Source organism: Ornithorhynchus anatinus, chromosome X1, assembly GCF_004115215.2.
Source record: "Ornithorhynchus anatinus isolate Pmale09 chromosome X1, mOrnAna1.pri.v4, whole genome shotgun sequence".
NCBI lineage: Eukaryota > Metazoa > Chordata > Mammalia > Monotremata > Ornithorhynchidae > Ornithorhynchus > Ornithorhynchus anatinus.
The window spans coordinates 80,185,640-80,206,119 of NC_041749.1; the positions used below are offsets into that span (position 1 = coordinate 80,185,640).

Consider the following 20,480-nt stretch of genomic DNA (forward strand, 5'->3'; position numbering starts at 1 on the left):
GACAGTTCGGCAATAAAGAGCCACGGGTACAAGGACCCCGGTGCTAGAAACAGGGCGTCTGGCCTCAAAAAGGACCGAAACGTCACCGTGAGCAGCAGTTTCTGAGAGGAAGGGGCAAGGAACACAGATTTTCTAGGTTTTCTTCCCTGGCGGAGATGGGCCAGGGCAGGGTTGGTCTGGCACCCCAAAGCTAGAGTCTCCCTGAAAGCACCTGGTGCCTCCCTCCACCTGGCCAGTCCTGTGACCCCTACGCTGGGAGGTAGAGGGAAGAAGAGGCAGCTGGAGCTTCCTGCACCATGGTCCAGGTGCAAGCAGCAGAGAGCCAGACCAGGAGGCTGGTGGGTTCATTTCTAAAAGGCACTTTACTCATATCATTTCTTGAAAAATATCCTCTGGTCCCAGGCACGAAACACAGGTTCCGCCCGCACGGTCGTTTGGTCTCAGGAGACAGATGTGACATGGAGCTCTCTGTTTGGTTAGGGGGGCAGGGGTGGCGAGGAGAGGGAGAGGGGACGGCGAGGAGAGGGAAAGGGAGCAGCTCCCCCCCCCCCACCATCCTCCACCCCAGCTCCAAACCAGAGATGGCGTCACAGACAAGCTCGCCTGGTGGGCAGGCTTTGGCGGTGCCGGAGACCGAGGGGCCTGTCTGGCTGACTCTGGTAAAAGGAATGGGAAGGGGCTAAGAGCACTTCCCCCGTTCCCCACCACGGAGCCGGCAGCACACAGAGCACGAACCCGGCCCCCAGGTCCGAGGAAGGAGAATTTGGGAGAAGTCGGGGGAAGGCCGTTCCGAGGCAGGGATGAGGGTGGAAGGATCTGGCTGGATCTGCTGTCAGTCGTCGACCCCTGCAGATCATACTGGTCAGGAGACACGATCTCATTCCCAGACCCAGGTGGGCCAAGGCTGTGGAGTGGGGTTACAGGGCGCAGGGCTCAGGGCTCAGGGCCCATCTCTGGCCTCACTTTCAGGCATCTGAGCCCCAGAGCGTCCCCGGCCCCCTCTTTTCAGAGAGAGGAGTGGTGATGCCGAGACCCAGATGAGAGGCATTTGAGCCCAGCTCCTAGGGCTGGGGGACAGAGCCAGATCAGTGGAGAAAGGGTGGCTCCGACGGTGGCATCGGGCCCGGTGCCACTCCTGCTGCACCCACTTGATCCCATGTCAGGTTCGGGGCCCTGGCTCAGACCGGGCCACTGCAATCCCCAGGCTCCACCCGGGTGGGAAACTGCAGTCTGTGTATGCCTCTCTGAGGGATCCCTTCCCGAGGGCTGGGTCCTGGCATGAGAAGACCAAGAGCCTGAGCGATGGGAGGGCTGACACAAAACAGGACACAGAGAAGTGTTGTGAGTTGGGGAGGGAGGATAGGAGGTGAGGGGGAGGCTCTTTGGGTGGGGAGGAGGGGGCTAGGGTTAGGGAAGGGGTACCACTGGGGGGAAGCAAGGTAGGCAGATCCTGAAAATGCCAGGTGGCTAGGAAATCCCCACTGATGTCATTTTTCTAAGGCTCCTCCAGTCCCCCGGGGGAAGCTGTCCCAAGAGGGGCCAGGGGAGCCGCGGGGGCGGTGGGGCAGGCGGGTGGGGTGCTAGGAGATCTCGCTCTCTTGGTGCTGCAGGCCCAGCAGATCCTCAGCCAAGCTGGTGAGGCTGTTCTCCTCCAGCGCCTCCACGAGCCGCTGCAGCGTGGCCCGCCGGCCCTCAGCCCGCACAAAGTGTAGCAGCAGCTGGTAGGCCTGTTCGTACAGCCCCTCCCGCTCGTACTCGTAGGCCAGCGCATCAATCACCGGGTCCCGCAGAGCCCGGCAGCTCCGCTGCAGCGACCGGCCCACCTTCTTCCACTTCTTCCCCACAAGGCGCGCAAACCGCTGCTGGTCCTCTAGGCTCAGGGGCCGGTTGGCTGCCAGGCAGAGGAGGGCACTGAGCTGGAGGCGCCCGGGGGAGGCGGCGAGGGGCCAGGGGCAGCGCTGGGACATACCTACCCGCCCGCCCTCTGGCTAGGCTCTGTCCAACCGGGCCCCGCCAGGGGGCCCTTGTGTGACGGAGGGTAGGTGGGGGGGGCCCCGCAAGATCCCGGTGGGGATCTCTGGACTCTCCACCCCCACCAAGGCCCCTAGCTCGTCCCGGGGCGTCCCAAGGCCCAGCTGCCCCTCCTCCCGCCCCGAGCAGCGCACTCACCGACGTGCTGTCCCTGGAAGACAAAGGTGTCCTCCGTCGTCGGGGCCACTGGGGGCTTCCCACCTGTGGTGGGGGTGGGCTCCCAATCGCCCGGAGAGGGGGTTGCCTCCTTCCCCTCCTGCCGGCAGGTCAGGTTCCGGAGCGCATCCTCCAGGTCCGCGATCTCCTCATCCCGGAGCCGATCTGGCTGGAGAGGGGAAGCCGGGGGTCAGGCGCGGGGGTCAGCCCGGGGCCCAGCAGGAAAGCACCCCCTTTACCCTAGCCCCCAGTCCCCCAGGGCAGCCTGGGGCTAATCCCAAGCCTCCCCCTCAATGCCTCCCTTCACTTCCCTCGCAAGCAACGAGGTTGAGGTCAGTCAGAGGAACCCAAAGGGGTTGAAGCCGGGGGCCAGCAGGCAGGCAGGCAGACAAACGGAGACCGACCGCCCAATCCCACCAGGCTACCCCTCCCCATCTTCTCTCACCTTCTCTCCGTAGATGAGCTCCAGGCAGCGCTCCTCCTCCTGCATCAAGCCATCCAGCTGCTCCGAGCCCACCTTGAGCTCCAGGAGCAGGGGCCCGGGGCTGCAGCCCAGAACCAGCTGCAGGTGACTTTGCAGGGCCTCGAGCAACGCCCCCTCCCGGTAGCTGCGCAGGAAGCGACGGCAGCACTCCTGCTGGCAGAACTTCAGTTGCACAATGAGCTGGGGTTCACTACAGTGGATCTTCAGGACCTCCAAGCCAGGCTGGTTGCCCGTGGCCTCTGTGGGTAGAGAGAAGAGTGGGCAGGGGCAGGCGAGGGGGCATTAGGCTCCTCCTGCATGCACAAAGCCAGAGCAGGGACCGGGCCCGGGCAGGTATTCATTCATTCAATAGTATTTATTGAGTGCTTACTATGTGCAGAGCACTGTACTAAGAGCGTATTTCTTCTTGTGCTGAGCCCAGAGGGCAGCTTTGCTCACTCTGGAAAGATTAGGGGTGGCAGCAGCAGACAGAGCTCTCACCCAGGGAAATCTGCATGGCTGGGAACCCCGGCGGGTGTCTTGGGGCAGGAGACGGCATATCGGGACGATCCCTCAAAACGCGGCCCTCCCACCTTCCCCCCACCCCCAGATCGGGGGCCTACCTTTCCGCTGCTACCCCAGAGATGCTGGCGGAGAGGAGGAAGAAAAAGATGGACCACAGAAGGCAGAGCAAAAGGAAAGGGGCTGAAACCGCAGCAGGGAAGATTGAGCACTCCCCGACGGTGAGGGGTGTAAAGCCTGGAACAGGTGGCCAGTGTAAAGCTTTAAGACCAGGACAGATTGCCACCTCGGACCCACTGGAGACGGGGCCCCGGACAGGGCAAGCTCCGACGTCCCTTCCCCTCACACCGCCGCCGTCGGGGCAGAGAGACAGACTCCATTCCCTACTGCCCGGCGGTTCCGGCGCGGGCTACTGGCACCTCTAACGAGCTGGAAGCCGGTGGGAGTTCAAACTGGAACCCCCGCTGGGCCTGACAGACTGCCACATCCTTCTTCTGTTCCCCGGTTCCTTCTGCTGCCTCCCTTCTGCCCTGCTGCAGGCCGCTAGGAGGAAAAGGAGGAGGAGGAGGGAAGAGAGGTGAAGGATGAGGAGAGAGGAGAGAAGATCAGACAGAGTGAAGAAAGACAGGACAGACTCCTTATCAAGGGGAGAGGGGAAATCCAAGGCACTGTCGCCGTTCTTAACATGGCCCTCATGGAGAAAACTTCACGGAACTGCCCTCTCGAAGGTCACCAACATAATCTCCTTCTTGCCTAATCCAATGGCCTCTACTCAGCATCTTCGATGCTGTGGGCCACCCCCTTCTTCTGGAAACATTAGCCAACCTTGGCTTCACTGACACTGTCCTTTCCTGGTTCTCTTCCTAACTCTTCCTAACTTCTCAGTCTCTTTCGTGGGCTCCTCTACCTCCCACCCCCTACCTGGGGGGGGGGGGGGTGGTGGCACGGGGAATGACACCTCAGAGCTCAGTTTTGGGTCTCCTTCTATTCTCTTTCTAGACCCACTCCCTTGGAGAACTCATTCACTTCCATGGCATCAACCACCATCTCTATGAGGGTGATTTCCAAATCTACATCTCTAGTCCTGATCTCTCACCTCCTCTGAAGTCTTGTATTTCCTCCTGCTTTCAGGACATTTCTACTTGGATGTCCCACTGACACCTCAACCTTAACATGTCCAAAAGAGAACGCCTCATCTTCCCGCCCAAATCCTGCCCTCCCCCTGACATGGCGTATTGGACAGACACGGGCCGGGGAGTCAGAAGGTCATGGGTTCTAATCCCGGCTCCGCCACTCATCTCCTGTGTGACCTTGGGTAAGTCACTTAACTTCTCTGGGCCTCACTTACCTCATCTGTAAAATGGGGATTGAGACTGTGAGCTCCCCACGGGACAGGGACTGTGTCCAACCCAATTTGCTTGTATGAACCCCAGAACTTACTACAGTGCCTGGCACATAGTAAGCGCTTAACAAATACCATAATTATTATCATCACTGTAGACAGCACCACCATCCTCCCCATCTCAACCAGCCCATAACCTAGGCGGTACCCTCGACTCGTCTCTCATTTAACCCACATATTCAATCTTTGTCAACAAATCCTGTCGGCTCTACCTTCACAACATTGCTAAAATTCACCCTTTCCTCTCCATCCAAAGTGGTACTACGCTGATCCTATTCTGCCTCAACTACTGCATCAGCCTCCTCGATGACCTCCCTGCCTCCTGCCTCTTCCCACTCCAGTCTGTACTTCATCCTGCTGCCCAGGTCACTCTTCTACAAAACCGTTCAGCTCATGTTTCCCCACTGCTCAAGAACTTCCAGTGGTTGCCCATCCACCTCTGCATCAAACAGAAACTCCTTACCGTTGGCTTTACAGCATTCAATCGCTTTGTCCCCTCCTATCTTACTTTGCTGATTTCCTACTATAACCCGGTAGGCTCACTTCACTCCTCTAACGCCGACCTACTCATTGTACCTAGATCTCATCTTTCTCGCCACCAAACCCTCACCCACGTCCTGCCTCTGACCTGGAACTCCCTCCCTCTCCTTTTCCGACAGACCATCACTCTCCCCACCTTCACAGTCTTATTAAAATGATATCTCCCCCGACAGGCCTTCCCCGACTAAGCCCTCAGTTCCCCTACTCCCTCCCCCAATCTGCATCGCCCTTGCACCTGGATTTGTACCCTTTAAGCAACTGCTATTTACCCCTCCCTCAGCCCCACAGCACTTACGTACATAAAAGTGTGTGAGCCCCACATGGGACAACCTGATGACCCTGTATCTCCCCCAGCGCTTAGAACAGTGCTCTGCACATAGGAAGCGCTTAACAAATACCAACATTAATATCCATCATTTAGTTTATTATCTGTCTCCCCCTTGAGACTGTGGGCAGGGAATGTGTCTACCAACTCTTGTTATACTGTACTCTCCCAAGCACTTAGAAGAGTGCTCTACACACAGTCAGCGCTCAGTAAATACGATCGATCGACTGATGGAAAGAGTTAGCGGACCCAACTGGCACCTCCCCCGAAAGACAGCTCTTTCCTCTGTCTTGCTGGGCCCTTCCCATCCGTTCCCCTGGGCCCAGGATGGGTATTTACCTGCAAGGGATAGCTTGAGAGCTCCGAACACACTTGGCTTCTGTGGGCTGGCATACACAGCCGACAGCACCACCTCCTTCCGGGTCGACTGCACAAACAGGTACACGCTGCCAATCCACACCCCACCGTCCGTCGCCATCTTGGTTCCTGCCAGACATAGGCCAAGTCGGCTCCGGTCCCTCCTCTCTCCCAAGTCTGGGGGAAGGTGGGGTTAGATTAAAGAGCCCAAAATGCACCTTCTTGGGAGACAGAGATGATCTTGGGGTCATAGAAGACCATGATCTGGATATTAATCACCTCGATGGCACTCCCCAAACCCCCTGTAGCTCCCTGGTCAGATCTGATTTGAGTCCCAGAGCTGGGGCTGAGCAATATAATTAAGCGGGGAGGTAGGATGGGGCACAAGGAGAAGGGGGAGAGGAGAAACAGACAGAGAGGGCTGGGGATAGGACCTGTGGGGGGAAAGTGGGGAAGGAGCTTCCACAGAAGAGGAGGCTGAGGTGTAAGTTTCAAATCAATCAGCGGTATTGAGTGAGTGAGTGCTTACTGTGTGCAGAGTACTGTATTAAGTGCTGGCAGGAGTACAATACAATCGAGTTGGTAGGCATGATCCCTGCTCTCAAGGAGCTTACAGGCTAGCGGTCTTACAATCGAACGCCTGAAGGGTTCATATACAGAGAACCAGGACCAAATGGGCTCCATCTTCACCAAGGCAAATGAGCTGAGGCTGCAGCAGGAGGGATTCAAATTACACCCAAGGAAGATGTATCTGACAACGAGGAGGTTGAGATCCTGGAATGGCAACAGAAGAGATACTGTGGCATCACCTTCCCAGGGTGGAGGCAGCAGGGGGAGTCTTTCCAAACAAGAGAGATCTGGTCTGTCTGGGATGATTTGGGTGTGGTTCTTCGCGCAGGCAGGGGAATGGACTAGATCAGGGATTTCTGAAGACACTGACCGGAGGGCTCAAGGCTCCCATCTGAAGTCCCCTCCATTATGTACTCCCTCTCCCTAACCTCCCAACCCCTACAGAAGACCATGCCTGCTCACGAGGAGTTTACAACCTGGGGCAGAGAGAAGACCAACACAAAGAATTCAGTTTTAAACATTAAAATGAAAACTTCTCCTTCCCTCCTCTATCCCCAGGCCAGGAACAGCCAAGTCCCTGAAGCAGCATGGCCTAGTGGAAAGAGCACGGGGCTGGAAGTCAGAGGACCCAGGTTCTAATCCCAGCTCTGCCACTTGGCTGCTGTGACCTTGGGCGAGTCACTTCACTTCTCTGTGCCTCAGTTTCCTGTCCTGTAGGACAGGGGCCGCGTCCAACCTGATTAATCTTGTATCTACCCCAGTGCTTATGATAATGCTTGACACATAGTAAATGCTCAATAAATGCCATCATTAAAATGAATTAATTATCCGCTTACCCCAGCTTTCACTACCTGTAATTTATTTTACTGTCTCCCTCACCAGTTTGGAAGCTCCTTGAGGGCAGGGATTATGCCTACCAACTCTACTGTACTGTGTTCTCCCACATACTCAGTACAGTGCTCTGCACACAGTAAGTGCTCAATAAATACCACGATAGATTGATTGCAGATGGGAAGGGCTTGGGCCCAAGCCATGCTCCTGGGGAAGACACGAACCCTCAAATGGCCCAGACCCCATCAGGGGAATTCCCTGATTCCATAACATAGCCCATGCTGGTTTTGAGGAATTCCCAGGAGGTGGCTGGGGGAGGGGCACGGGAAGAGTTGTCTCAACACCCCTGTTGACAACTCCCGGACTAGATGACCTCATGGCCCCTTCCAACTCTAGGGATGGGACGCAGGAAGAGGGAGCCGACAGGCTGAACAAACGAGTCGGTGCTGGAACCAGAGAGCAGAACTGAGGTTGCCCTGGTAACCGGAGCTATTTGGGAAACTGTGAAGTCCCCGGTCCAGGACCAAGGTGAGAGGAGAGGAGGTGAAACAAGGCCTGGAGACCAAACAGGAGCTCCCTGTCATCCCCTTTCATTCAGCTGGGTCTCAGAAGGACCCAGCCATCCCTGGCTGGAGCCATGACTGGACTGAAGTCCCAGGAACATGGCAGACCCCAGCCCTGACATCCCCTTTGGGACAGGAAGGAAAACCAGTGACAGGTCATCCCCAAGTGATTGGGAAGAATCACCAGCAGGCTGAAATCACCAGTGCCCCAGCCGAGCTCGCACCAGGCTCCAGAATATTAGTCCAGACCTGGAGCAGATTGGCTTTCAGGCTGGCCTCCAGCTGCATCTGTCACCAGTTGGGGAGGAAGTCTGATAACATCACAGTTACCACCCGGCCCAGCCTCCACAAGACCACGTGGAGGACCTTTGGCAGCAGAGAGGCTGGCGGGGGAGGAAAGAGAATCAACCAGGGTGGAGGAGAGGTGGGAGGGGTGGGGGGGGCAGTCGACAGGAAAGCGCCCCATTGTGTCTTTGGCTCCAACCCCCAACCTAGGCACCAGGTCTCTTTCCCTGCCTTCCACAGGGGCCATGGGCCTGGTACCCTGCCCCCATTCCCCTCATCAGTCCCTGAGGAGAGGAGGATGTCTGCAGGGGTGGGGGTGCTGGGTTCTGGCTAAGGAGGATGTGAAAGTGTGAACTGTAACTACTGCAGAATCTCGGAGGAAATGCTCCGGAGTCGGGGCAACGGCCAACTTTTATAAGTTATTTGGGCTAAAATACCATTCCGGCCCCTCCCCGCCACCCTTACCAGCCATGACACTGCCCCAATCCTCCCAGGTCACCAAGTCCACAGGGCTCTTCCCCACCAACCCAGGCTTCGAAGTGACAGACTGTCTTCAGTCCCAGAGGGAGGGAGCCAGGTAGCTCAATAACCTCACCACGGTAGGATGGGGGAGAAGGGACAAGTTTGGCAGGAGGCAGAGTGACCAGTGAGCATGAGATTAAGGTCCAGAGAGAGTAGTCAAAGTCAATGGAGAGAAGGCACACTCGGGTTCTGATGCCCTTTTTTCCCCCAGACCTATCTCCCCAGGCAGCCAGAACAGATCCTCCCAGGGAAGGGGAAAAAAGTAGAAGCAGCATGCCTAATGGTTAGAGCCCAGGCCTGGGAGTTGGAAGGATCGGAGTTCTAATCCCAGCTCCGCTATGCCTGCTGTGTGACCTTGGGCAAGTTACTTCACTTCTCTTCCCTCATCTGTAAAATGGAGATTAAGATTGAACCCCATGTGGGACAGGGACTGCGTCCAACCTTATTAGCTTGTATCTACCCCAGCGCTTAGAACAGAGCTCAACACACAGTAAAGACCATCATCATCATCATTACTGTTATTATTATTATTACAGTGCCTGGCACATAGTAAGCACTTAACCATAAAGCCATAACCATAAAAAATGGGGATAGAATGCCCACTTGGATCCCGAATCCCCTCTGAACATCCTCCGCGTCAGCCCCACCTTAGGAGTGTGGGGGCTATAAAAGCCCAGCCCAACATTCCTTCTGGGGAAACAAGGCAAGGTTCTGTGCTTGCCAGGAACTAGTCACCCCTGACCCAGGAAAGCCTAAAATACAGGGAGTGGGAGCCTGCATGTTGTTTTGTTGTCTGTCTCCCCCTTCTAGACTGTGAGCCCATTGTTGGGTAGGGATGGTCTCTATCTGCTGCCGAATTGTGCTTTCCAAGCGCTTAGTATAGTGTGCCACACACAGTAAGCACTCAATAAATACGATTGAATGAATGAATGACTCGGGGCATGGGGTACAAGGCAGGATGACTTGGGTGTGGGAAGGGTGGGAGAGAAGGTAAGGAGGACTCATGGAGGGAAGGACACTTGAAGGGGAAAGGAGGGCCTTGGCAGGAGGAGAGAAAGAGGAGAAAGAGAATCTGAAGGTGAGGACAGGAAGGGCCCTAATGAGGTCACCTAGTCCGTCCCCCTGCTTGCGAGTAGGGCAGCAGCTAAAACTATCCCGAGTAGACAGCCATCGCCCTTCTTCTAAAACTCTCTGGAGAAAAACATTCTAAAACCTTCCGGCCTCACATGTCAAAGTGCCTCCAACCCCTCATTGTCAGGAAGGTATGGCCTAGAGGATAGAGCTTGGGCCTGGGTTCTAATCTAGGTCCGCCACTTATATACTGTGTGACCTTGGCAAGTCACTTCATTTCCTCTGTGCCTCTGTTACCTCACCTGTAAAATGGGGATTGAGACTGTGAGCCCCACGTGGGCCAGGGACTGTGTCCAACCCGCTTTGCTTGTATCCACCCCAGCGCTTAGTACAGTGCCTGGCACACAGTAAGCACTTGACAAATACCATAATTATTACCTCTTTCCCCTGTTTTTTCCTATCATGTGAGTATCAGAGAGCAATGGGGGTGGCGGGAGCGTATGCTCCAGCTAAGAAAGGATCGAGTCCCTCTCTGCACCATCTGAAAACCCAAAGGCCTGGCTTATCCCCCATCCTGGCCCCTCCAGTCTTTATCAATCAATGGTATTTACTCAGTGCTTACTCTGTGCACTGTACTAAGAGTCAGTATTCAATAGTCATTCAATAGTATTTATTGAGCGCTTACTATGTGCAGAGCACTGTACTAAGCACTTGGAATGAACAAGTCGGCAACAGATAGAGACAGTCCCTGCCATTTGACGGGCTTACAGTCTAATCGGGGGAGACGGACAGACAAGAACAATGGCAATAAATAGAGTCAAGGGGAAGAACATCTCGTAAAAACAATGGCAACTAAATAGAATCAAGGCGATGTACAATTCATTAACAAAATAAATAGGGTAATGGAAAATATACAGTTGAGCGGACGAGTACAGTGCTGTGGGGATGGGAAGGGAGAGGTGGAGGAGCAGAGGGAAAAGGGGAAAAAGAGGGTTTAGCTGCGGAGAGGTAAAGGGGGGGTGGCAGAGGGAGTAGAGGGAGAAGAGGAGCTCAGTCTGGGAAGGCCTCTTGGAGGAGGTGAGTTTTAAGTAGGGTTTTGAAGAGGGGAAGAGAATCAGTTTGGCGGAGGTGAGGAGGGAGGGCGTTCCAGTACCGCGGGAGGACGTGGCCCAGGGGTCGACGGCGGGATAGGTGAGACCGAGGAGGTGGGCGGCAGAGGAGTGGAGCGTGCACATTGACACACTGACATTGTGGATAGTAGACATTCCCTGTCCACAAGGACCTTACAGTCTAGAAGGGGAGACAAACATTAATATATATAATTTTGCCTAGACTGGCCCTCTTCCCGCTCTCTCTCCGCTGAAGTTCAGCTGTGGTGTTTGAAAGAGGAGCAAGAATCAGGTAGAGGAGCTAGAAGAGATAGCTGATTAGTTGATGAGATCTGATTGTGGGGGGGAGGAGAACATCTCATTATTCCTCCCACACCCCAACCCACCAGCTGAGGCTTAGTCGGGGGGCTATGGGAAAGTGAAGGGGTGGCGGATAGAACCAGGCTCTTGATCCCCACGCTCTCTCCCAGGTCCCTCCATTCTTCATTTAGACGCCCCCCTCCCCAAGTATGGCCGGGAGTTCTCCCACCTCAATCCTCCGGTTCGGACCACCAGGATGTGGGTAACAGCCATGCCTATGCCCGGGAAGAGTTGGAGAAACAGACGGGCAGCTCTCCCCACCCAATCCCTCCTCCGCCCCCGGCCCCCCACCCCCGTAACTCCCGAGCAGAGGGCATCAGTCCAGTGAGATTCTGGACTGGAACACTCCTCAGACCTCCAAATTTGCATCTCCCCCACAACCTGCCTCAGACGCCACGTGACCCAAGCCCGTTCAGGGGGAAACGTCAACCCCCGGACCCCATCCAGCCCGGGCACCGTAAGTGGGCCCTTTTCCCCAAGCACTGCGACTCTGCCTCCACCCCCGACCGAGGCTTGACAGTGATTCCACCCCCTTTGGTCCCCGGCCTCTAGAGCCAGCTTGGATCCCCACCCGGATCTACTCCACCCCCAGGCCCAAGGAACCACGCTCCGGAGCGAAAATGCGGCTCCTGGAAGAAAGGCCGGGCCCTTGACTTCAGCTCTCTCGGCCACCCATCCCAGCGGCCTGGCCCACGGCTCCCAGGAAATGCTCTCGGTGCCCTACTCGTGGCCCTCCCGGTTGCCACCCCCACCCCCCACCCTGGCACTGACCTGGCTTCCCCGGGCTCTGTCCCTCTCTCTCTCTCTCTCTCTCTCTCCCTCTTTCCCCACCCCTGCTCCGCCTGCCAGAGTTGCCTGCTTCCGGGTCTGCGCAGAGCCAGCCCAGAGGGGAAAGGAGCTGGACACTGCTCAGCTTCAAGGAGCTCAGAACATCCACAGACGGCTCGAGCCTCACTGCCCCAGGCCCATAGCTTGAGCCCCGAAGACAGGGGCAGAGGCAGGGATAGGGGCAGGGGCAAAAGCAGGGAGATGGAGGGACCCGGGAGGGAAAGAACCGCTAGTCCCGCCTCCACCTGCTGATTGGCCGAGAGCGGCTGCCAATCTCGGGAGGGTGGCGCGCCTCACCGCCTTTAACTCTCTCAATTCTGGCTGGGAAAGCGGAACGGGTTAAGGACGTCTCTGAAGCGGTGAGTGGACATTGAGAAATTTGACTGTGGAAGATTCCGTGTCGAGGGGCCAGAGAAGACTCTTCTTGAGTGGATATTTTCTGCCCTCTGTCCCAGCACCAGTCACAAATGCTGCTGCGTGCTGTACGTCCCCAGCCAAAAACTCAGCAGGACTGCCGCTGAGGGATCAGTCTGTTTTTGAGAACCTACCATGTGTAGAGCACTGTGCCAAGAGCGTGTGAGAGTTCACCGAAAGCAAAAGTCATGGTCCCTGTCCTCAAGGGGTGCTCTGCACATAGTAAGCGCTCAATAAATACTACTGAATGAAATCCAATGGGGGCCCGGTGTGGGCAGGGATTCTCTCTCGCTGAATTGTACTTTCCACGCGCTTAGAACAGTGCTCTGCACACAGCAACCGCTCGATAAATACGATCGAATGAATGAATGAATGGGGGAAGCGTACGGACATAGATGATTTACAAAAAGAGGGTTAGAAGTAAGACTTCAGGAAGAACTCCCATTGCATGGCAGAGCGGAGGAAACTATTTCCTGTTCTGAAAAAGAGCTACTGGGAGAACTTCGTCTGTGTCAGCTCGGTGAGCATGGGACCCTGCTTGGAGACAAGGGAATGGGCATCTCAACGTCCCTTCCGGTCTGAAAGATTAGGTCTGAGGGGTAAAGGACCTGGCTGCGGAGACCGGAGGACCACGCAGACCAATTTGATAGAGGTTGCGTGAGAGAAGAAATAGGAGTCGGGGCGGGAGGGAAGGAGCGGGTAATGCGGGAGCAGAGGGCCGGGGGGGGGGGGGGGAAGAGGACGAGACTGCTGCCATTTCACTCCCCTTCTTCGGGGAGCTCCGGGACACTTTGTGGGCAGGGAAAGTATCTGTTGTTATATTGTACTCTCCCAAGAGCTTAGTACAGTGCCCTGCACACTGTAAGCGCTCAACAAATACGATCGAGTGAGGGAAGGAAGGAGCGTACTGCCCGCCCCGTGCACTCCGCTCCTCTGCCGCTCACCTCCTCACAGCCCACCGTTCGCGCCTGTCCCACCGTCGACCCCTGGGCTACGTCCTACCGCTGTCCTGGAATGCCCTCCCTCCTCACCTCCGCCAAACTCATTCTCTTCCCCTCTTCAAAGCCCTACTGAGAGCTCACCTCCTCCAGGAGGCCTTCCCAGACTGAGCCCCCCCTTTCCCTCTGCTCCTCCTCCCCTCCCCATTCCCCCGCTATCCCAACCTCTGCTCTTCCCCCATCCCCTCCCCTCAGCACTGTGCTCAGTTGATATATTATTTATTACCGTATTTATTTTGTTAATGAGGTGTATATCTCCATGATTCTGTTTATCTTGATGATGTTGTCTTGTTTTGTTTTGCTTTGCTGTCTGTCTCCCCCGTTTAATAATAATAATGGTGCTATTTGTTAAGGGCTTACTATGTGCAAAGCACTGTTCTAAGCGCTGGGGGATACAAGGTGATCAGGTTGTCCCACGTGGGGCTCACAATCTCCATCCCCATTTTACAGATGAGGGAACTGAGGCCCAGAGAAGTGAAGTGACTTGCCCAAAGTCATACAGCTGACAAGTGTCGGAGTCGGGATTCGAACCCATGATCTCTGACTCCCAAGCCCGGGCTCTTGCCACTGAGCTACGCTGCTTCTCAACCCCAGCGTTTAGACTGTGAGCCCGTTATTGGGCGGGGTTTGTTCCTAACTGTTGCCGAATTGTCCATTCCAAGCGTTTAGTACAATGCTCTGCACATAGTAAACGCTCAATAAATACTATTGAATGAATGAATGAATGAGCGGCTAATGCGGGAGCAGAGGGACGGAGCGGGGGAAAGAGGACGAGGCTGCTGCCATTTCACACCCCTTCTTCGGACAGCTCCGGGACCTTTGTGGGCAGGGAATGTGTCTGTTTGTTGTCATATTGTACTCTCCCAAACGCTTAGTACAGAGCTCTGCGCACAGTAAGCTCTCCATAAATACGATCGAGTGAATGAATGAATACTCCTCAGCTCCCACTTTGCCTCCGCTGACCAGCTCGGTGGGAGCCGTGGGGTCGTCCCAGTCTTGGGGGCGTGGTGGCGTGTGAGAATACGGGATATTCCAGGGGTGCTGCTTCCACCCTGTACCAGGCCGTTGCTGGCCACGTTGGCCTCAGCCCTCACTGCCCCAGGCCCAGCCCTCGGACGCTGAGGTCAGGGACCGAGAGAAGGAGGGACCCGAGGAAAAAACTGCTTCGTTTTAGAGAGATGCCCGTGGGGAGCTGCCGATTGACCAAGAGGGACTGCCAATCCAGCAGCTCCCCACGGGCATCTCTCTAACCCCGTAGGGGTATAGAACGTACCGGGCGCCGGCCTCTCGCCCCGGCGAATTCCCTAAGGGACCTGGAGGGCCTGCCCCGCCATCCTCCCCCACCCCCAAGCTCCTCCCCTTGGCCGGCTGAACCAGTCCCAGCCCCAGTGCAAACAGCGCCTAACGGCCCGGGCCGGGCCTGTGAGGACGATTGCTGCGTCCACCCCGACAGGTAGGCTGGGCCCCCGGTACATCGAGACCGCCGGTCTCACCTTCACAATATCGCCAAGATCCGCCCTTTCCTCTCCATCCAAACTGCTATCGTGCTGGTACAAGCTCTCATAATATCCCGACTGGATTACTGTGTCAGCCTCCTCTCGGATCTCCCTTCCTCCTGTCTCTCCCCACTCCAGTCTATTCTTCATTCCGCTGTCCGGATCATCTTCCTACAGAAACGCTCTGGCCATGTCACTCCCCTCTTCAAAACCCTCCGGTGGTTGCCTATCAACCTTCGCACAAAACAAAAACTCCTCACTCTGGGCTTCAAGGCTCTCCATCACCTTGCCCCCTCCCTTCTCTCCTTCTACAGCCTAGCCCGCACACTCTGCTCCTCTGCCGCTCACCTCCTCACTGTCCCCCGTTCTCCCCTGTGCCGCCGTCGACCCCTGGCCCACGTCCTACCGCTGTCCTGGAATGCCCTCCCTCCTCACGTCCGCCAAACTAACTCTCTTCCTCTCTTCAAAGCCCTACTGAGAGCTCACCTCTTCCAGGAGGCCTTCCCAGACTGAGTCCCCCCTTTCCCTCTGCTCCTCCTCCCATCCCCATTCCACCCCACCCCGCTCTTCCCCCTTCCCCTCCCCTCAGCACTGTGCATGTTTGTATATATTATTTATTTTGCTAATGAAGTGTACATCTCCTCGATTCTATTTATCTTGATGTTGCCTTGTTTTTGTTTTGTACTGTTTTGCTTTGCTGTCTGTCTCCCCGGTTTGGACTGTGAGCCCGTTATTGGGCGGGGATTGTCTCTCTCTCTGTTGACGACTTGTTCATTCCAAGCGCTTAGTACAGTGCTCTGCACATAGTAAGCGCTCAATAAATACTATTGAATGAATGAATAAATACTATTTTTCCCCTTTTCCCTCTGCTCCTCCAGCTCTCCCTTCCCATCCCCACAGCACTGTACTCGTCCGCTCAACTGTATATATTTCCATTACCCTATTTATTTTGTTAATGAATTGTACACCGCCTTGATTCTATTTAGTTGCCATTGTTTTTACGAGATGTTTTTCCCCTTGACTCTATTTATTGCCATTGTTCTTGTCTGTCCATCTCCCCCGATTAGACTGTAAGCCCGTCAAACGGCAGGGACTGTCTCTATCTGTTGCCGACTTGTTCATCCCAAGCGCTTAGTACAGTGCTCTGCACATAGTAAGCGCTCAATAAATACTATTGAATGAATGAATGAATGAATGAATGAATGAATGAAGTTCTACCGCAATCCCACTCGCTTCTAGCCCCTGCTGTTCCGTGCCCCGTCACCCTGCCCCTCGCCCCCGGCCTAGCTCCGGCTGCCGCTCGCGGCATGGCAGGAGGGAGGGGCGTAGAATGTGAGGCGCGCGCCCCCCGGGGTCAGACGGTTGGGGGTCTAACGGCCGATCCTCTCTGCCTGAGGATCGCTCCGCTCGGACGTCCCAACTGCCAAGATGGAATGCTCCAACGCCTCCAGTGTTCTCCATTCAAAACCGGTGGTTACTGGTCTTTTCCCCACCAACCCTACCCCTTCCTATTCCTCCCTCTCCGCTCCCCATTTCCCCCCTCCTCCCTATTTCCCCCCACCTCCTCTCTTTTTCCTTCCTCCCCACTTTCCCCCTCCTCCACCCCGCTTTCCTCCTCCTCCCCGCTTTCCCCCTCCTCCCCGCTTTCCTCCTCCTCCCCGCTTTCCTCCTCCTCCCCGCTTTCCTCCTCCTCCCTGCTTCCCATCTCCTCCCCGCTTCCCTCCCCCTCCACCTCGCTTCCCTCCCCCTCTTTGCTGTTTCCCTCCCCCTCCCATCTGGTTCCCTCCCCCTCTTTGCTGTTTCCCTCCCCCTCCCGTCTGCTTCCCTCCCCCTTCTTGCCATTACCCCCCTCCTCCCTCCCTTTAGCTTCCTCATCCATCTTCCTTCCCTCCTCTTTCTTCCCCTCTGCCAACTCCCCATCCCCTCCTCTCCACTGCTTCCTTCACTCCTTATCCCTACGTCTTTGGTCCCCCTCCCCACCCCTTCTCCATTATCTCCTTTCCCCCTCTTTCTCTTCATCTTCCTCCTCCCCTCTTTCCCTCCCCCCCCCCCCAACTCCCTTTCCTCCTCCCTCCCCCTCCTTCCCTTGTTCCCCTTCCTTTCCTTTCCTCCCTGGACCTTCCTTCACCTTCCAGTACAGAGAATCAACCAGATAGAATAACACCCGCTGCCTCCACCCATAGCATTTTCAACGCCCCCCGCCCGGACAAGTTCTGCTCATGAGCCATCAGAGCAGAGTTCCATACTCGTTCAGGTCAGTCCCTAGGTCGCTAGGTCCAGAACCCAGTTGGCCTGCAGTTAGCCGGTAGCCTGCCCACCTTGAATTTTCCAGTGACTGTTAGGCTTGGGCCTGCTCAAGAAAACGTGTTAAGCCCTAAAATTTAGGCCCGTGAAGGACGAGTGTCTTCTAAATTATTCCAATCCTGAGAGGACCTCCCAGGATAGAACATTACACCTCCTCCTGTCAAGGTGTCTCCCATTCACTTGTTATTGCCAGCCTAGTGCAATGACTTCCCTGGTGGGAAGCTGGCTGGAGAGAGTTGATTGGGTTGATTAGTTTTGGTAGTTGTTGATAAGCTTGACTTAGATCGACTTGTTTTCTATCTGAGTCAGCCTGGCTGCCTGGGGAAGGAGAACTTTAGAAGGACGCTTGCTGGGCAGGAAAGCACACCCTCTCCCTCTCCCTTTGGTTCCCTAGGATGGTCAGAAAATCTCCACTCTGAACGTTCTTCACCCCAACAGACTAGCCCCCCAGCCCCCACCGCGGGAGGACAGGGACCGTGTCTAATTCCCACTTGTGTAGTTTCTCCCAGTGCTTAATGCAGTGCTCTTAATAGCACTTAATAAGTATTACTACCAATACTACTATTCTCTCCCCTTGTTTCTCAGTCCCCTTTCCCTCACTCTCTCCGAGGATCTGGCCCCAAAGGGGGAGGGGGAGCATAGGAATGTTCCTATCACCCCTGTTGACTCTCCCAATCTTTGTCCTCAGTGAAGGGCCCTGGCACTCAGCCCAGCACTCCCAACCGTGTCCTCTCATGGCCAAGCCCTGGACATCCCTCCCGGAAGAGATTCTGACCCACATATTCCTCTATTTGTCTCTGCGGGATCGGCATGCAGCCTTTCAGGTATGCCGGCCGTGGGCCACAGCCATCTCAGCCAGTTCAGTGTGGCGGACCACAGAGATCAGGTGAGTCCCTGGGGGCTGTCTTTTTAAGTGGACAGGGGGTTGAAGGGCCCTAGGACCCCCTCCTCACTATGGGGAGGAAGGGTAGCAAAGGCACAATTGCCTCCATTTAGCAGGGAAGGAAGTTTTAACTCAATTATCTCACAGTCTTCCAGCTCTAAGTGTTCCAAGACCCACGAAGGAGAGTGTCTGTAAGAGAGTGAGATGGGGTCATTTCTCAGTATCTCAGCAGCCCACTCAGGCCTCACCTGGCTGCAGAGTTGGATTATGTCTCCTCCTAATACGTCTCCTAAGACTAATACATTTTGGGTTGGCTCCTCCTCCTCCTCCTCCTTCTCTGCTTCCTCCTCCTTTGTCCTTTCCATGAGATGATGCTGGTACCACTGTCCATCTAGCAATGTGGGGTGGAGGGGGCGGCTGGGGAAGGTGCGGCAAGAACCGGGGCAGGGGCTGCTGGGTGGTCGGGTGGCCCGAGGCCGAGGAGGGACCGGTGCCGCTGCCAGTCAGACTCAGAGTTCCGGCAGCACACGCATTAACTGATGGTTGGACAGCCTGTAGGTCTGCCATGTGTCACCCTGCCCCTGCAGCCCTTCACCTGGTCACTGGGATAGAGAGACTGGTCACCTGGCTAAATAATAATAATAATGTTGGTATTTGTTGAGCGCTTACTATGTGCAGAGCACTGTTCTAAGCACTGGGGTAGATACAGGGTCATCAGGTTGTCCCACATGAGGTTCACAGTCTTCATCCCCATTTTTACAGATAAGGGAACTGAGGCACAGAGAAGTGAAGTGACTTGCCCACAGTCACACAGCTGACAGGTGGTAGAGCTGGGATTCAAACCCATGACCTCTGGCTCCCAAGCCTGGGCTCTTTCCACTGAGCCACGCTGCTTCTCAATACCGGCTAAACACCGGGATCGGTCAGGCCGGGGAAAGCTGCTTGTGATGGGAGGAGTCCTGGGCCTGCACGGTCACGCTAACAGGGCAAGGAGCCACGGGGGAGTGGCCTGGGGGGGGGGGGCGCTCTTACTTTTTTCCCTCGTAAAATTATCTACCTCCTTCTGTTTCCTGCCTCCCTGGCACCCGCCAAGGTGTGAGGGAGAGGACGAGGCTGAGCAGGACATGCTGCACTGCCTGAAGCACTTCCTCGGCCAAATCCGCCAGCTGAGGATCGTGTTTGACCAGTCCAAGGAGCCCAACCGGCGGACCGTCGCTGAGATCCTGGCCGCACTGGCTCAGGAGAATAGCCAGCTGCAGGCTCTGAGCGTCGTGTGCTGTGGCGAGAATCCACTCTTCTACTCTGGCCGAGACTTCCTGCAGGCTCTGCGGGGCCTCTGCCTCGGTCCAGTCCCCTGTGACCTCCGCCATGTTGACCTGCGCTCCATGCCTTTTACCCTGGATGCCGGCCTGGTCACGCTGCTTGCCCGCAGCAGCCCGAATCTGAGCAGCCTGTTCATCAACAACCGCACCCTGGTGTGCAATGTGGGGCCAGAGACAGTTCAGGAGGCTCTAGCCACCTGCCCCCGGCTGGCCACTTTGGGTCTCCACTATGTCAGCCTCTCGAGTGCTGTCTTTGCCCAGCTGCTGCAGCCTGCTCGCGCCCCCTTGGCTCGCCTAGATGTGCTCTGTGGGCAGCTGGACAAGTACGCCCACGTGTTGACTGAGGAGCAGTGGGGAGCCCTGGCCCAGCGGCACCCAGGGCTGCGGGTGGACCTAGAATTTGATCACACAGTGCCGATGAGCCGCATCCCCCAGATCCTCCAGCCCAGCATCCCTCTGGCCATGCTGCAGCTCAACACCTTTACCTACCTGGTGGACCAGGTCCATTTTGCCAGCCACAACTACAGCCAGACACTGCGCACCCTGGTGCTGCGCACCACGCCGTCGGCCGCCCTGGATGCAGCCTTGATGGAGTTGGCCCAGCATTGCCAGGACCTTAGAGAAGTGCACTGCTACTGCACGGTCAGCCCCAGGGTGGTGCAGGCCTTCTGCACACACTGCCCACGGCTCCGCCAGTACACCCTCAAGGTCACCCGCGAGCCCCACCCTTGGCGACCCACTACTGTCCCGTGAATCCCTCACCACCCCTCCTGTCCCGCTCCCACCCTGGAAGAGGACACTGTGGTTGAGGCGAGGGTTTGGGGCAGGGGGAGCGCTAAGACCCTATGGGTAGGTTGGGGGCTCCAGCACTTCAGCTCCCTCCCCATTAAGATCAGGCTACCTCAGGAGATGGAGAAGGGAGCACCACCCACCTCACAGCCGCCCCCGATGATGTCGGACCAGAAAATACCAATCCCCCAGTAGCCCGCTTCTAGAAGCTCCACCGGAGGGTCCGGCATCCCACGAATTTTCCTGAGCCTACACCACTCCCTTGTATCCTCTCCTGGCCTCTGCTGTGTTTATCTATTGACCAGGTTCCAGAAATAAATAAAATAGGTATCAACTGTT

At 56.1% G+C, this 20,480-nt stretch overlaps 2 protein-coding genes across 9 annotated transcripts; one reads left to right on the plus strand and one right to left on the minus strand.

Moving 5' to 3' along the window:
* Nucleotides 1–343: 343 nt before the first annotated feature.
* TRADD (TNFRSF1A associated via death domain) lies at nt 344–12,129 on the minus strand. 3 transcript variants are annotated; one of them, XM_039910322.1, is made up of 5 exons: nt 10,792–11,246; nt 5,779–5,925; nt 2,633–2,910; nt 2,170–2,356; nt 344–1,311 (listed from the first exon to the last, which is right to left on the minus strand). In XM_039910322.1, exons 1-5 carry the CDS (start codon nt 10,901–10,903, stop codon nt 1,160–1,162), a joined length of 876 nt encoding a protein of 291 aa, XP_039766256.1. In that variant the 5' UTR covers nt 10,904–11,246; the 3' UTR covers nt 344–1,159. The 3 variants fall into 3 exon arrangements, with proteins under 3 accessions (XP_039766256.1, XP_028907753.1, XP_039766255.1); XM_029051920.2 differs by lacking the exon at nt 10,792–11,246 and adding an exon at nt 11,879–12,129 and having other exon boundaries at nt 1,218–1,891; XM_039910321.1 differs by having other exon boundaries at nt 1,218–1,891.
* A 37-nt stretch (nt 12,130–12,166) lies between these two features.
* FBXL8 (F-box and leucine rich repeat protein 8) lies at nt 12,167–20,480 on the plus strand. 6 transcript variants are annotated; one of them, XM_029051913.1, is made up of 3 exons: nt 12,167–12,294; nt 17,836–18,033; nt 19,124–20,480. In XM_029051913.1, the coding sequence occupies exons 2-3, from the start codon at nt 17,882–17,884 to the stop codon at nt 20,103–20,105; spliced, it is 1,134 nt and encodes a 377-aa protein (XP_028907746.1). In that variant the 5' UTR covers nt 12,167–12,294; nt 17,836–17,881; the 3' UTR covers nt 20,106–20,480. The 6 variants fall into 6 exon arrangements, with proteins under 6 accessions (XP_028907746.1, XP_028907749.1, XP_028907747.1 ...); XM_029051916.1 differs by lacking the exon at nt 12,167–12,294 and adding an exon at nt 12,667–12,869; XM_029051914.1 differs by lacking the exon at nt 12,167–12,294 and adding an exon at nt 14,725–14,800.